The sequence below is a fragment of the Crocuta crocuta genome, unplaced genomic scaffold (assembly GCF_008692635.1).
Source record: "Crocuta crocuta isolate KB4526 unplaced genomic scaffold, BGI_CrCroc_1.0 scaffold370, whole genome shotgun sequence".
Taxonomy (NCBI): domain Eukaryota; kingdom Metazoa; phylum Chordata; class Mammalia; order Carnivora; family Hyaenidae; genus Crocuta; species Crocuta crocuta.
In genome coordinates this window covers 44664-59718 of record NW_027529632.1, presented here as the reverse complement: position 1 = coordinate 59718, position 15055 = coordinate 44664, and the positions used below count along the sequence as shown (strand labels likewise).

Here is a 15055-nt window from a genome sequence, read left to right as displayed (position 1 = left end):
AAAAGCCAATTGCAACAAATGAGTGGGAGTTCAAGACCCAATGTCAGGATACTATACACCTCGGGACACAACATAGGCAGGTTAGTATGGCAGGGCACTTCAGAATGAGTGTTGAGAGGGATGGGTAGGATGTGCAATACAGAGATATTGGAGATTTCCCCTGGGCTTCAACAAGTCAGCACAGTATCAACAATGGAAAGATAGAAATGGGGTGTGGCTACTGGCGATAGCACCAAAACCCTGGTTGGAAAGGACAGGTTGCTGGTGTGATCTGAACATAGCCGTGACATCACACACTCCCCAGATGCCATCCACCAGGGCCAGGCCCCCTCTGAGCCCACCCTGTCATGGCTAAGGTCATAGCCATCCTGTGATGCAGAAAGGACTCTTCTGAAGCCATAGTTGAGCAACTACATGGGACATGGAGGATACAAGCACTGAAGGGAAAAACTGCCAGGTGAGTGGTCACTACTGGGCCAGGGCAAATCAGCAGACCACAGAAGAGATCCACACACTACAAAGGAACTGAGCAGGAGGCTTGAAAAACAGCTCATGGTTGAGGTAAATAGAGGCCATGAGAAAGCAAGTAATTCCTGGCACGAGCCAGCACAAGGAAATGTCACTTAAAGTAAGAGAGTAAAACCTAAGGTACAGAGGTACATGGACCTAAACACAGTAACTGGCCTGGGAAAGAGCAAGCAAGATAGATCCTTAGGCTCACTGTAAGAGTGCTGATCCTGAATTTTTCCCTATGAGGCAGATGTTGGGGCATGAGCAGGGAAGAGTTCAGTGCAAATAGTTCAGCCCTATCAACCACAGCACCTGCTCAGGAGCTGGGAACAGTGTCCGTGGTTCTGATGTGAGAAGTACAGAGCACCATCTAGGGAAAACAGGGATGGAGAGAGGGGATGAGAAGCTTAGACCAGGGCACCGGAGAGGCATGACTGCCTTTCCCAGTGAGGACATGAGCATGTAAATGCAAAGTTCTTCTTCTTCTTCTTTTTTTTTAGTTTGACTTGTTTTTTATTAAAATATTTTTATTGTGAAATGTAACAGAGAGAAACATTTTTAGAGAATAAATATGTATCTTAAAATATTGAAAAGAAAACATCCTTGAAAACACTCAGGTCAAGAAATAGATTGCTAATTTCCCAGAAGTTCCCCATGTACTGCAGTCCTTCAGTCCTTGAGTTAACCAGTATCCTGAATTCTATGATTTCGCTACGTAAGTAAAAATTCCTATAGAATTAGTTTTGCCTTAGTATTATCAGATGTTTTAAAATTTGCCAGTCTGATGACTGTGTAGGAGATTGAGTTGAATCTCTATAGGCAAATTTGAGGAGAACTGATACCATTATACTATTGAATCTTCTAGTCCATCAATCTTGCACATCTCTCAAATTGTTTTGACTTCTTTATAATTCTCGATAGAATTTTGTAGTTGTCTCTGTAGACATTTTGCACAGCTTACGTTTGGCTTATTTCGAGGTACTATATATTCTTGATACTATTATAATTAGCATTCTTGAAGTCTTTTACTCGTTGCCAGTATATAAAAATATTACTGTCGTATCTTAAAAGCTTTTAGAGGGGTGCCTGGGTGGCTCAGTAGGCTGTGTTCGACTTCAGCTCAGGTCATGATCTCATGGTCTGTGGGTTCTAGCCCCACATCCGGTTCTGTGCTGGCAGCTCAGAGGCTAGAGCCTGCTTCAGATTCTGTGACTCCCTTTCTCTCTGCCCCTCCCTCGCTTGTGCTCTGTCTCTCTCTGTCTCAAAAATAAATAAACTAAAACAAAAATAAAAAATAAAAAGCTTTTAGAAATTTCTTATAAGTTTCATGTTTTATTTTTAGATTCTTTTGAATTTTCTGCATACAAATAATATCTTTGGTGAAAGTTTTCTTTGTTCTTTAATCCTTAGCTATCTATGTAGTATGTATGTACTGCCCCTCTGCACTGGCTAGAATCTCCAATGCAATTTTGCGTAGAGTAGTAATAGAATGCATCTTTTAACATTTATCATTAAACTGTTGTAGCTTATAGATAATAATCATCAGACTATGATTCTTTTTTTCCTACTTTGCTAAGGGTTTTTATTTTTAGTATATGTGAATTTTATCAATTTCTTTGTCAGACTCTATGAGCACATGGTTTTTAAGCTTTAATTATTTACATGAAATTACTTTGCTTTTTTTTTTACACATAGTTTATTGTCAAGTTGGTTTCCATATAACACCCAGTGCTCATCCCCAGAAGTGCCCTCCTCCATGCCCATCTCCCCCCCCCCCACACCCATTAGTCCTCAGTTTGTTCTCAAACTCTTATTTGAATAACAAATATTAGAATTTGTTTTCTGTTTGGGGCAACGTTTATTTTTTCTCCTAGGTGCTGTAATTTTTTCACTTTGTACCAACTGGGCTCAATTTTCAAAGACTATTATGTTGAAGTCTCTTTATCTTACTCTATTTCTATTGTTTTTCTGAAGTCAGATTAAAAACTTTAATGCCTTTACTGTTCAGGGTCACATCAAAGGAAAGAGGCTAGCCATGTGGATGGAAGTGGAAAATGGAGAATACGATGCCCAAGCAAATGGGCAGCCATTCTTAGGTTTTTTTTGACATTTGTGTTCTGGTGTCATCAAATATAGCCTGCTTTTAAAAATACATCCTTAATTTTTACTAAAAAATAAATTTCCAATTAAAAGCCAAAACACTTGGTTCAGTCAGTGGTGCATGCGACTCTTGATCTTGGGGTTTGTGAGTTCAAGTCCCATGTTTGTTGTAGAGATTACTTAAAAATAAAATCTTAGGAGTCACTGGGCTTTGTTTCTTGCCAACCTGAGCATTTTGCTTTCAAAATGTGATTATTTTTCAATTCTGATAACTTTGCACCATGGAAGCCTGAAAGGGAGAAGAAAAGAACTGATTAGGAACAAATTGCCTGAATGTCAGAAATGAACTGGAGAAAGTGGATAAACTTTTACTCACTGCTTCAATAGGCACATTATGTATGTATGTATGTATGCATGTATGTATGTATAAGAGGTACCATGAAAAAAAATTTGCAAAGAATCTGTCTCTATTGACCCAATATTATAGTTAAGATGAACAATAACAAATAAAGTATTGAATATAAGATGAAAGTACCTTGCAAGAAAAAAGAAAGATAGGTTTGAGGGATGAGCAGGGAATGAAGAAGGATGTGATACAAACTGGGTAGTAATGGAGAACCTCACTGACAAGATCATTACAGGCAGTATTTGAAAAAAGATGAATGACTAAGCCATGCAGATATATTGTGTATATTATCTAAACACAGGGAACTTCCAGTGTCCTGTCCCAGGGAAGCCAAGTGCCAGTGCACATGGAACTAGATCTGGGGCAGAGTTTAAGGACAAAGTCAGAAAAACATGAAAGGACTGTAAAGCTGTCTAGGGTTCTGTAAGAGTTTTGAATTTTCTCTAAAGAAAATTGGAGCCATTACAGGGTTTGACCAAAACATGAACACTATCTGCTTCATACATTGAAAGGTTGATGTGGACTGGTGGGTGGAGACTACACTGAAAATAAGCTTAGGAAGAGGGAGAACAGTTAGACAACCAATGAGGAAACCCAGGTAAAAGAAGATGGTGGCTCTGTCCAGGCTATTTGTAGAGACAACGATGGAAAGTGCTCACATTGTTGACAAATTTTGAAGACAGGGCAAGTAGGATGTCCAGTAGGAATAGATATGGGTAGTGAAAAAAAAAAAAGGATCAAAGATGGTCCCTAGGTTTGTGGGCTCTGGAACTGGGAAGATGAAGTTGGCATCATCTGAGGTTGGGAAGCCTGGTCAGAGCAGGTGTTCTACACAACACAGTGAAAAATACTACTTGATTTGAATATATGTTTTATTGCTGATTTAAAACCATAGTAATTGTATAATGTCCCATTTAAATGTAATATTGTATTATTAACATCTTATCTTATAATTCAAAGTATCATGAATATGCGATTCTATTATTTTGTAAATGGTAAGCCATTGTGTTTTTCTTTTCTCAGGAATACTTAGTGAACAAATGACACCCTGTGTGAAGCTCTGTGGATGCAGCATGGGCAGAACAGACACAGAGTCTTGGCTCAAATGGACCTTGGCTGCTAGAAGAAGAGATTAAGTATCACGAAACTGATGCCTGCCCTTGATTCTTCACTAAGGCATCTCACCTATCCTTCAAGGTTACCTCTGAGGGCCCTTTCCTAATACCCAACAAATTCACTAACCCTTGTTTGACCTTGTTGTTCTCATAACATTCCAATCTTCATCATTTAGTGTGACATCTTTTTTTTTAATTTTTTTAATGTTTTATTTATTTCTAGGAGAGAGAGAGAGAGAGACAGCGTGAGCAGGAGAGGGTCAGAGAGAGGGAGTCACAGACTGAAGCAGGCTCCAGGCTCTGAGCTGGCTGTCAGCACAGAGCCCGACGCGGGGCTCGAACCCACGAACCGCGAGATCATGACCTAAGCAAAAGTCGGACGCTTAACCGACTAAGCCACCCAGGCGCCCCTTAGTGTGGCATCATCCAAGGATTACTTTGGTCTTCCTAACTGCTGGACTTTGGACAATACATCAGGTCCCCATTGCCACAGAACTCCCAGTAGGTGTTAGTGGAATTAAAAAAAAAATNGGGGGGGGGACACAGAATCCAAAGCAGGCTCCAGGCTCTGGGCTGTTAGCTCAGAACCTGTGGAAGGGCTGGAACCCACGAACCTCAAGATCATGACCTGAGCTTAAGTTGGATGCTTAACTGATTGAGCCACCCAAGTGCCCCAAGTGTTCATGGTATATTAAGGAAGACAGCAAATTCCTTGCTATTCACTCCTTTAAAAAGTGACTCTATTTCACCTTACCTTGAAACTGGGTGACTTGTTTGATGAAAAGAGCTGGTGAATGTAATTTTTTTTCGTCTCTGATAACAAGACACAAAGTTTGCACCTTCTCTGGGCTTCTTGATACACCCTGGATTCCACGTAAGAAGTCTGACTTCGTCTATGTGAATGCTCTAGTTCAAAGTTCCTGCTGAGTCCAATTTTCCAGCCATCTATTAAGGCAGCATAGGTATCTGGGTGAAGTCAACCCAGACCCCTAAAACCAACCCACCCACCATCTGAATATCTCTGAGTAATTTCCTTTGATACATTGAAGAGAATTACCCAACTGAAACCTGTTCAGTTTTCTGACCCCCAAAATTGTGAATTAATGCAGTTTATTTCAAGAGAGAGTGTGTATGCAAGCAGAGGGGGGCAAGAAAGGTAGAGAGAAAGAATCCCAAGCAGGCTCTGTGCTGTCAGCCCTCTGTGGGCCTCCATCTCATGAACCCTGAGACCATGACCTGAGCCAAAATCAAGAATTGGACATCTAATCAACTGAGCCACCCAGGTGCCCCCATTATTTGCTATTTTAAATTACTTAAGTTTGGTGTCATGTTTTTATGGAACAAATAACACCTGCAAAAGTATTTAATTCTTTTCACCCACCTAATTATTAGCTTCCTCCAACAAGTGAAAGCCTCACCCTCTATTTTAAGTTCTTTCACATACTCATTCTTCCCTCTTGGGATCTATCACAGTCCAAAGAACTCACAAAAAATGAAGAACTTATGTAAAAGGTAAGGTTCTCTCCTTAATAAATCAAGAGGAAAGAACAATTCTAACTTGGAGAAATGAAGATGTTTGAACTCTCCTCTTTTCAGTGCCCCCTTAGACCTCAACATCTTTGAATACATTCAAAATTCTCTCTCTCTCTCACGGTCTCTCTCTCTGAATGATTGGACACCAGCCCTGGGGCTGGGTAAAAGAATCCTGGGGGATGACTGTCCTTTCCTCCCCACCCTGGCAGGGAGAGCTTATCCGCAAGACACAAACTAACTGGACAAGTCAACCAGTAGTTCACGTATTATGGTCAACTGGAGGTGAAAGTGAATAGCTGCCTTTGGTCTCTGACCCAGAACCTGTCTTTTAAGGGATGTCCCCATGTTCACTCAGGGGAAGTCAGATGGAGCCTGTTTATCTTATTTTTAATGTTTATTTTTAGAGAGACAGAGCATGAGAGGGGGAGGGACAGAGAGATGGAGACACATAATCCAAAGCAGGCTCCAGGCTCTGAGCTGTCAGGGCAGAGCCTAACATGGGGCTCCAACTTGTGAACCGCAAGATCATGACCTGGGCCAAAGTTGGATGCCCAACTGACTGAGCCACCCAGGCGCCCAAGACAGAACCTTTATGTGGAAGACAGGGGTATGAAAGAAACCCTGCTTGTGTGTCAGGCACCCTGCATTCTGGCCTCAGGTCTGACATAATTTGTATGACATTGGGGAAGTCCCTTTCCCCATTCCCCCAGAGAAAGGTATACCTCTCTGTGTCCCATTTTGTACACGAAGGCTAGGTTTTCACACTTCCTAGCACAATTTAAAAATGTTAAAAGTGTACCCATTTAAAATATACAATTGGAGCGCCTAGGTGGCTCGGTTGGTTAAGCATCTGACTCTTGATTTCAGTTCAGGTCATGATCTCATGGTTCGTGAGTTCAAGCCCTGCCTTGGGTTCTATGCTGCCAGCATGGAACCTGCTTGGGATCTCTCTCTCAAAATAATAAGTGTAAAAAAAAAAAAATAAAATATACACTTCACGGAGTTTTGACAAATGCTTGCACTTGTATCTCCACCACCATATATTTGTGTCAAATAAAAAAAAATTACCAAGACCAATTTCAAGACTGCCCCTATGTTTTCTTCTAGATTTATTGTTTCAGGTCTTACATTCAAATGCTTCGTCCATTTAGGGCTGATTTTCATTTCTGGTATGACTGGTGTCCAGATTCATTCTTTTGCATGTAATAGCCCACATTTTGCTAATATAATTTATTGGAGACTATCCTTTCTGAATTGTATATTCTTGGCTCCTTTGTCTTTATAAATTGACAAATCCATATAAACATGGGTTTGTTTCTGGGCTCTCTATTCTGTTCCATTGATATTTATGTGTTTCTATGCCAATAGTGAGATTTAAAGTCTTGCTTAATTCCAAATTCTCATATTCTTGGAGTATGATTTCATATTTATAAAATTCTAAACACTGTTTATCAGGTTAATTTCATACAATATTCCGTGATGAGACTGTATTCTTCTAATACCTCCCCTTTCACAGAACCTTCACAATCAGATAAAGGGTGTTTCATTAAAGCACAAGGACTTAAATGCTTTCTAACTAGCTAAACAGGTCACCAACTGACTTTGGCACTCTATAATCCCAAAGTCATTTCTCACTCAGTCATACCTGCATAATTTTATGATGAAAACATCAATATAAAGCTATACCTTTGCCTGTGACACTTCATAGATACTGTTAAGCAATGAAGCCACAATAAATAAAGCACTTTACTTACTAACACTGATCCTACCATGTCACACAGAGGGAGAACCCTCATAAAATGAGCCCTCACTGACTGACTCTGTCTTTCTCAATCACTTCATTTCTCTGCAGGTTTGTTCCTCTATCCATTTTCTATTGCTCCTGTAACAGATTACTACAAACTGAGAGGCTTAAAACACTGCATATGTATTACTGCACAGTTTCTGTAGACAATATATAGTAGGATCTTCATTTTGGGCCCACTCTGAAAATCTTCTAATTAATTAGTTTTTTGCCAAAGTGATTACTGATATAGATTAACATATACCGTATTTGTCACTAATTTCTATTCATCACTCTTGTTCTTTGTCCCAATTTGTCTTCTACTCTTTTCCTGCTTTTCATGGTTTTAACATAGCATTTTATAGGACCCCCATCTTCTTTTGTCTCTTAGAAGATCAGTTATACTTTTTGTTACCTTTTTAATTGGTTGTTCTAGAATTTGCAATAAACATTGACAACTAATCCAAATCTATTTCTTTTTAATGTCCATTTTATTTTTGAGAGAGAGAGAGAAAGAGAGATGCGGCAAGGAGAGAAGAGGCAGAAAGAGAAGGACACAGAGGATGCAAAGTAAGCTCTGCACTGACTACGGGACTCAAACCCACAAACCGTGAGATCATGACTTAAACTGAAGTCAGACACTTAACCGACTGAGTCACCCAGGTGCCCCTCCAAATCTAATTTCAAACACTATACCACTTCATGGATACTTTACCTTATCATAACAAAATAACCTAAACTCCTCCCTCCAGTCCCTTTTATCACTGATGTCATTCATCCCATAAATATGAAAGCTTAATATCTACACATACATTAATATAATCATAAATAATGGAATATATTGTTGGTGTAACAACTGTTTGGTTCAGTTGGCAGAGCATGAGATTCTTAATCTCAGGGCCATGAGTTTAGGCCCCGTGTTGGGTGTGGAGCATACTTAAAATTTTTTAAACAATAATAATCATAATAATTATAAAAGAAAATACTTTTTTATGTTGTTATTCCTCCTGCGATACTCATCCTTTTTAATGTAGATCCAAGCTTCTGACCTTTATCACTTCCATTATCTCTAAAGTTCTTTTCACAATTCTTGCAAGCAAGATCCTATGGTCACTTTTTTCCCTAAATTCATGTAAGAAAATCCTAACCCCTAAATGACACCTTTGGGAGGTGCTTAAGTTATGAGGTTGGAGCCCTCAGGAATATGCTTACTGCCTTTATAAAAGGGGCTCCACACAGATCCTTCATTTCTGGGGTGCCTGGTTGGCTCAATCAGTTAAGCACCCAACTTTGATCTCAGGGTCGTGAATTAAAGCCCCGTGTTGGGCTCCATCCTGGACCAGGAGCCTGCTATCCCTAATTTCTTCAATCATACAGAGACATAGCAAGAAAAGCCAAGTAGGAACCAGAAGGAGTATCTTGACCAGAGAACTCACCCATGATGGCACCTTGGCCTTGGACTTCCCAGCCTCCAGAACTATGAGAAATGAATATCTTTCTACAAATTACCCAGTTTGTAGTATTTTGTTCTATCACCCAAAATGGAATAAGATGGTAAGTTTGCTGGCAAAAAAAAAGAAAAAAAAAAAAAAAAAAAAATTCCCTAGTTTTTCTTTCAGAAATGCTGTTTGCCCTGCACCACTGAAGGATAATTTTGCCAGGTAGAGAATTCTAGCCTGATGAGATCTTCTCTCAACACTAAATATTTCATTCCTCTCCCATCTTGCTTGCATGATTTCTGAGAAGACGGATGTTAAGTGTTTTCTGGAGTGAAGGTATTTTCCTCACACAGGCTTCTTTAATAACTTTATGATTTCAAGGAAGTTGAAAATAAAACACCTACATGTTTATCCTGTTAAGTGTACTCTAAGCTTGCTGGATCTCTGGTTCATTGCCCTTAACAATTTATTTCGAAAAATATAACTGCTATGGAGACTTGTACATATCAAGTCTGGCACCACAGACTGACACCACAGCATGTGTGGGTTGGGTCATGGACCTCTGGGCCACATGGCCTGTGCTGTGTCCCTCAGGGAACTACTGGGAAAAGAGTGGCTAGAACTCTAGGCAGGTCACTGTCTTAGAGACCCACAGTGGGAAGTCCACATCCAGAGGAAAAAGGGACACTCAGTCCATTAAGACCTACCTAAATAGCATCTGTGTATGCCACCCTCCCTCAGTTGTCTCTCCCCACGCCCTGCATGTCAACCCAGCCCTCCAACCTGACACAGTGGTCCCCTGGCATGCCCCACACTGCAGTCCACAGGACTCAACCACTTCTTCAAAGTCCTATCTGAGATGCGACCACACTCACACCAGGGTCTGCAAAGGAAAAGACCCCACCATGCTACTGCACAGAATGCTACCTCTTGCCTCTTCATTCTGGACGAGCCCCTGCTCCACATGACCAGTTAGGTAGCACAAGACCGTAACCTCCCTAAGATGAGTCTTTCTCTGCAAGATACCACCCAGATCTCAGATCAGATACTATGGATAAACACTGAGTCATGTCAACGTCCTAACTTAGAAGGGAATGAGAAGTTCTAATAATCCATAATTCCCATCAGCAATAACAAACCACAGAGGTCAGCTTGCCATAGCATATTCAGGTGGTGACTGATATACATTCTGGGAACCTGCCAGGTTGGAGAAGTTAAGTGACTTCTGCTACACAAACTGGCAGTGACTTCAATCTAGCAATGACTCCACACACCTTAGAAGCATAATGCAGCTCCTGAAGTTTTCCCAAATACTGGAACTTATGGGAAGTCATTCCACTGTGGACATTCAAGTGAACAAAGTTCGTTCCAGGTAAGTGGCTGCTTCACAAAGGCTCTCCTCCACTGTGATTACACTACTCAAGGAAATATCACCTGCTCTGCTACTTTAAAGCCTTTCTGCAGTGTGTACTCTGAGTGTGAAATGAAGACAAATGACTGCCTAAAGGAATTGTGTCATTCCCCTCACTCATGAAGTCTTGCTCCAGGGTAATTTCCAATTTTTATGAAGCTGCGTCTTTGGCCAAAAGATTCTCCACATTCGTCACATTTGTCTTAGCTCGGGTTGCTCTAACAAAGTACCATAAACTAGGTGACTTGTAAACAACAGAACCTTCTTTCTGGAGGCTGGATATCTGACATAACATTCCCTATAGGGTCTGGTCCCGTGTCTGGGGAGGAGCAGCTTCCTGATCAATAGATGATCTTCTCAAAGGGTCCTCACATGGTACACTGAGGAAGCAAGCTCTCTTAGAACTGGTATGAGGACAATAATCCCATTCATGAGGGCTCCACACTCATGACCCATTCTGATTCAAATTACCTCCCAAAGACATCATCTGCTAATCCTGAATAGAGGAAGAGAACATATGACTCTTAGTGAACATAAACAGTTCATAATATCACTCATAAGGGCTTCATCTACTATACTTTCTGTTGTTGAGTGAGACTGGAGCTTTGGCTGAAAGACTGCCCACATTCACAGCTCTCCTAAGGCCTTTCTCCAGTGTGAACTCTTTGATGATAACTAAGAGCAGGATGGCTGATAAAAGACTTCCCACATTCACTGCACTCATAAGGCCTTTCTCCTGTGTGAATTCTCTGGTGTTGAATGAATGTTGCCTTCCACTTAAAAGATTTTCCACATTTATTACAATTGTAAGGCCTTTCACCTGAGTGAACCTTTATGTGTACATTGAGGCTGTTTCTTCGGAGAAAGGACTTGCCACATTCACTGCACTCATAAGGTCTTTCTCCAGTGTGAACTCTCTGATGAGCATGTAGGACAGAACTAGCGGTAAAAGATTTCCCACACTGACTGCACTCATAAGGCCTTTCTCCAGTGTGCACTCTCTGGTGAGATCGGAGGGAATAACTACAAGCAAAAGATTTCCCACACTCACTACACTTGTAAGGCCTTACTCCAAGGTGACTTTGATGATGATACTGGAGGGCGTGGCTACGACTAAAAGATTTCCCACATTTATTACACAGATAAGGCTTTTCTCCTGTGTGAATTCTCTGGTGTTCAAGGAGTTTTGACTTGCAGGTGAAAGACTTTGCACATTCATTGCACTTATAAGGCATTTCACCAGAATGAACCTTTCTGTGTACTTTGAGGCTATTTCTTTGGATAAAGGACTTGCCACATTCACTGCATTCATAAGGCCTTTCTCCACTATGAACTCTCTGGTGATAAAGGAGGACAGACCTAGTGGTAAAAGATTTCCCACATTCACTGCACTCATAAGGTCTTTCTCCAGTGTGAACTCTCTTGTGATTACGGAGGATAGAACTAGCGGTAAAAGATTTCCCACATTCGGTGCACTCATAAGGTCTTTCTCCAGTGTGAACTCTCTGGTGAGAACGAAGGACAGAACTAGTGGAAAAAGGTTTCCCACACTCACTGCACTCATAAGGCCTTTCTCCTGTGTGAACTCTCTGGTGTTCAATGAATGATGACTTACACTTAAAAGATTTTCCACATTCATTACACTTGTAAGGCTTTTCATCTGAGTGCACCTTTAGGTGTACATTGAGGTTATTTCTTCGGGAAAAGGACTTGCCACATTCACTGCACTCATAGGGCCTTTCCCCAGTGTGAACTCTGTGATGATAATGAAGGTCAGACCTAGAGAAAAAAGATTTCCCACATTCACTGCACTCATACGGCCTTTCTCCAGTGTGAACTCTCTGGTGATAATGGAGGGCAGAAGTGTCAGCAAAAGATTTCCCACATTCAGTACACTCATAAGGCCTTTCTCCAGTGTGAAATCTCTGGTGATAACGAAGGCCAGAACTAGTGGTAAAAGATTTCCCACACTCACTGCACTCATAAGGCCTTTCTCCAGTGTGAACTCTCTGGTGTTGAATACATGCTGACTTACACTTAAAAGATTTCCCACATTCATTACACTTGTAAGGCCTTTCATCTGAATGAACCTTTGCATGTACATTCAGGTTATTTCTTCGCAGAAAGGACTTGCCACATTCACTGCACTCATACGGCCTTTCTCCAGTGTGAACTCTATGATGATAATGGAGGTCAGACTTTGAGAAAAAAGATTTCCCACACTGATTGCATTCATAAGGCCTTTCTCCTGTGTGAACTCTCTGGTGAGAACGGAGAGCAAAAGGAGTAGTAAAAGATTTCCCACATTCACTGCAGTCATAAGGTTTTTCTCCAGTGTGAACTCTCTGGTGGTAACGAAGGGCAGAAGTATGGGTAAAAGATTTCCCACATTCGCTGCACTCATAAGGCCTTTCTCCTGTGTGAACTCTCTGGTGAGAACGGAGAGCAGAAGGAGTAGTAAAAGATTTCCCACATTCACTGCACTCATAAGGCCTTTCTCCAGTGTGAACTCTCTGATGACAACGGAGAGCAGAAGGAGTAGTAAAAGATTTCCCACATTCTCTGCATTCATAAGGCTTTTCTCCAGTATGAACTCTCTGATGATATCGGAGGGCAGAAGTATCAGTAAAAGATTTCCCACATTCTCTGCATTCATAAGGCTTTTCTCCAGTATGAACTCTCTGATGATATCGGAGGGCAGAAGTATCAGTAAAAGATTTCCCACATTCTCTGCATTCATAAGGCTTTTCTCCAGTGTGAACTCTGCAATGGTAACGAAGACCAGTCCTGGAAATAAAAGCCTTCCCACATTTACTGCACTCATAAGGCCTCTCTCCAGAGTGAACTATGTAATGGTAATGGAGGCCAGTCCTGGAAGTAAAAGACTTCCCACATTCATTGCACCTGTAAGGTCTTTCTCCTGTGTGAGATCTCTGATGATAAGTGAGGGCAGAGATAGAGGTAAAACATTTTGCACAGTCACCACAATTATAAGGCCTTTCTAAGGGTTGAACAGAATGTATAATTGGAACTGAACTATGGCTAAAAGATTCTGCACATCCAATGCAAACATAATCATTTTCTCCACTGTGCCCTGTCTGGGGATGAATAAGCATAGATTTGTGGCTTAAGGATTTCCCACATTTGTTGCACGTGTATTGCCTGGACCCAGTGTGAGTCTTCCCATGGGCAGTGTGAGTTGACATTTGTCTTAGCAATTTTCCACATTTGCTAAACTCATGATGTCTTTCTGCAGTATGGAATCTCTGGTGGATATCGAATAAAGATTTGTACCTGAATGTTTTCCCACATTCACTGCACACAAAACACGGTCCTCCAGGTTGGACACCCTGATCCTGAACATGTGTATGTTCAGGACCAAAGACTTCCTTGCAATCTCCCCAAGTGTAATGACCTTTACTGCTCTGTAAAGTTGCCCTGCACTGGCTGACTGTGTTTGGCTTCTCTCCAGTATGAGTGGCGTCTTGCTGTAGATGCCCAGAGCCAGGCACGAATTCCTTCTGAACCTCAGTACAGGTAAGGGGCTTTCCTGAATCATAGAATCCATATCCCTTCACAAAAGAGGCCGTGTCCACACTGCTTCTGAATGGCTTATCTCCCGTGTGCTGCTTAAGCTGCTGGTAGAAGTTTACGTTGAAATAAAATCGCTTTGCACATGCCCCACACCTCAACAGTTTCTGGCTGCTTGGTTTTCCCTGGTGCTCAGCCAAGTGGAAAATGTCTCTCAAGACCGGACCACACATCTCACAGGGGTGGCTCTTCCGGGAAGACAGAGCTGCCTTGGACGCGCTGGCCTGTGACACACCTACGGAAACGCTCTGTTCAAGGGGTGAGTCTGCATCCTCTGCTCCACAGCAGCAACCTGAACGCAAAGAAACTCTGATGAAATACATGGTGACCAACGTGAGGGGGTAAGCCCATCACACATAAGCACCTGTCTCGTGTACGCACGAGTTCATTAGATGCTTTACCAGACATGGGAGTTGCAATTCAGGTGGAGTAGTGCCCGCTCTGTGTTACTGGGCCCTGAGGTCAAAGCACTGTTGACAGCTCACTGGAAGGACAGAAAACTGGGGTTTGGTGCAAGGAAGAGAGCCTGGGTCCACAGCCTGTTTCTCTGCCCAAAGCATCCACGAGGTTTTTTCTGCTACTGATATTTAGCTGAGGAGGAGGCTGCTGAAAAATCCAATCACAAGAAATCTGTGGTTGTTCAAGGTCAGTTTAAGGACACAGGAACATTTCCCGGCAAATGGGCAGAGGTGAATGTTGGAGAACGCAGGAAGGGCAGTGAGAGAAATGGGTAAGATGTGGAGGCCCGAGACAGCAATCACCCCTGCGCGGAAGTCACAGGACTACCAGCAGAGTAGAACCCACAAGTCCAAAACTGTCAACAGTGAAGAAGACAGGAACGAGGTGTGGCTGTTGGCAATGGCACCAAACTCCAGTTGAACAAAGGTGCCTCGTGTAATCTGAACACAGTCCTGCTATCACACCTCCCCAGCTGCCGTGAGCTCATCTGGTCATTCGGGATCGTGTGTGCATCCTCTGCTGCACAATGGACTCTTCCCTGTAAGCTGCAGCCGAGCAACGACAGGACACAGGGAGGGTAGAAATACTGAAGAAAGCTGGCCACGTGGACGGCCAGGAGTGTCCCAGGGCTACTCAGCACACCACAGACTTAGAAAAGCATTCTATGTGACTGATGTCTGCAGGATGGTAGAATACAGGATCCCACCT

General features: G+C 42.0%; 1 protein-coding gene across 1 annotated transcript in view; it reads right to left on the bottom strand.

Annotated features, from left to right (window-relative positions):
* Positions 1-10248: 10248 nt before the first annotated feature.
* Positions 10249-15055, bottom strand: part of LOC144230070 (uncharacterized) — a 12053-nt gene continuing 7246 nt past the window's right edge. The window contains exon 3 of the mRNA XM_077762280.1: positions 10249-14180. Within this exon, the coding sequence (XP_077618406.1) occupies positions 10936-14180 (3245 nt within the window). The 3' untranslated portion in view covers positions 10249-10935. The remainder of the gene's footprint in view (positions 14181-15055) is intronic.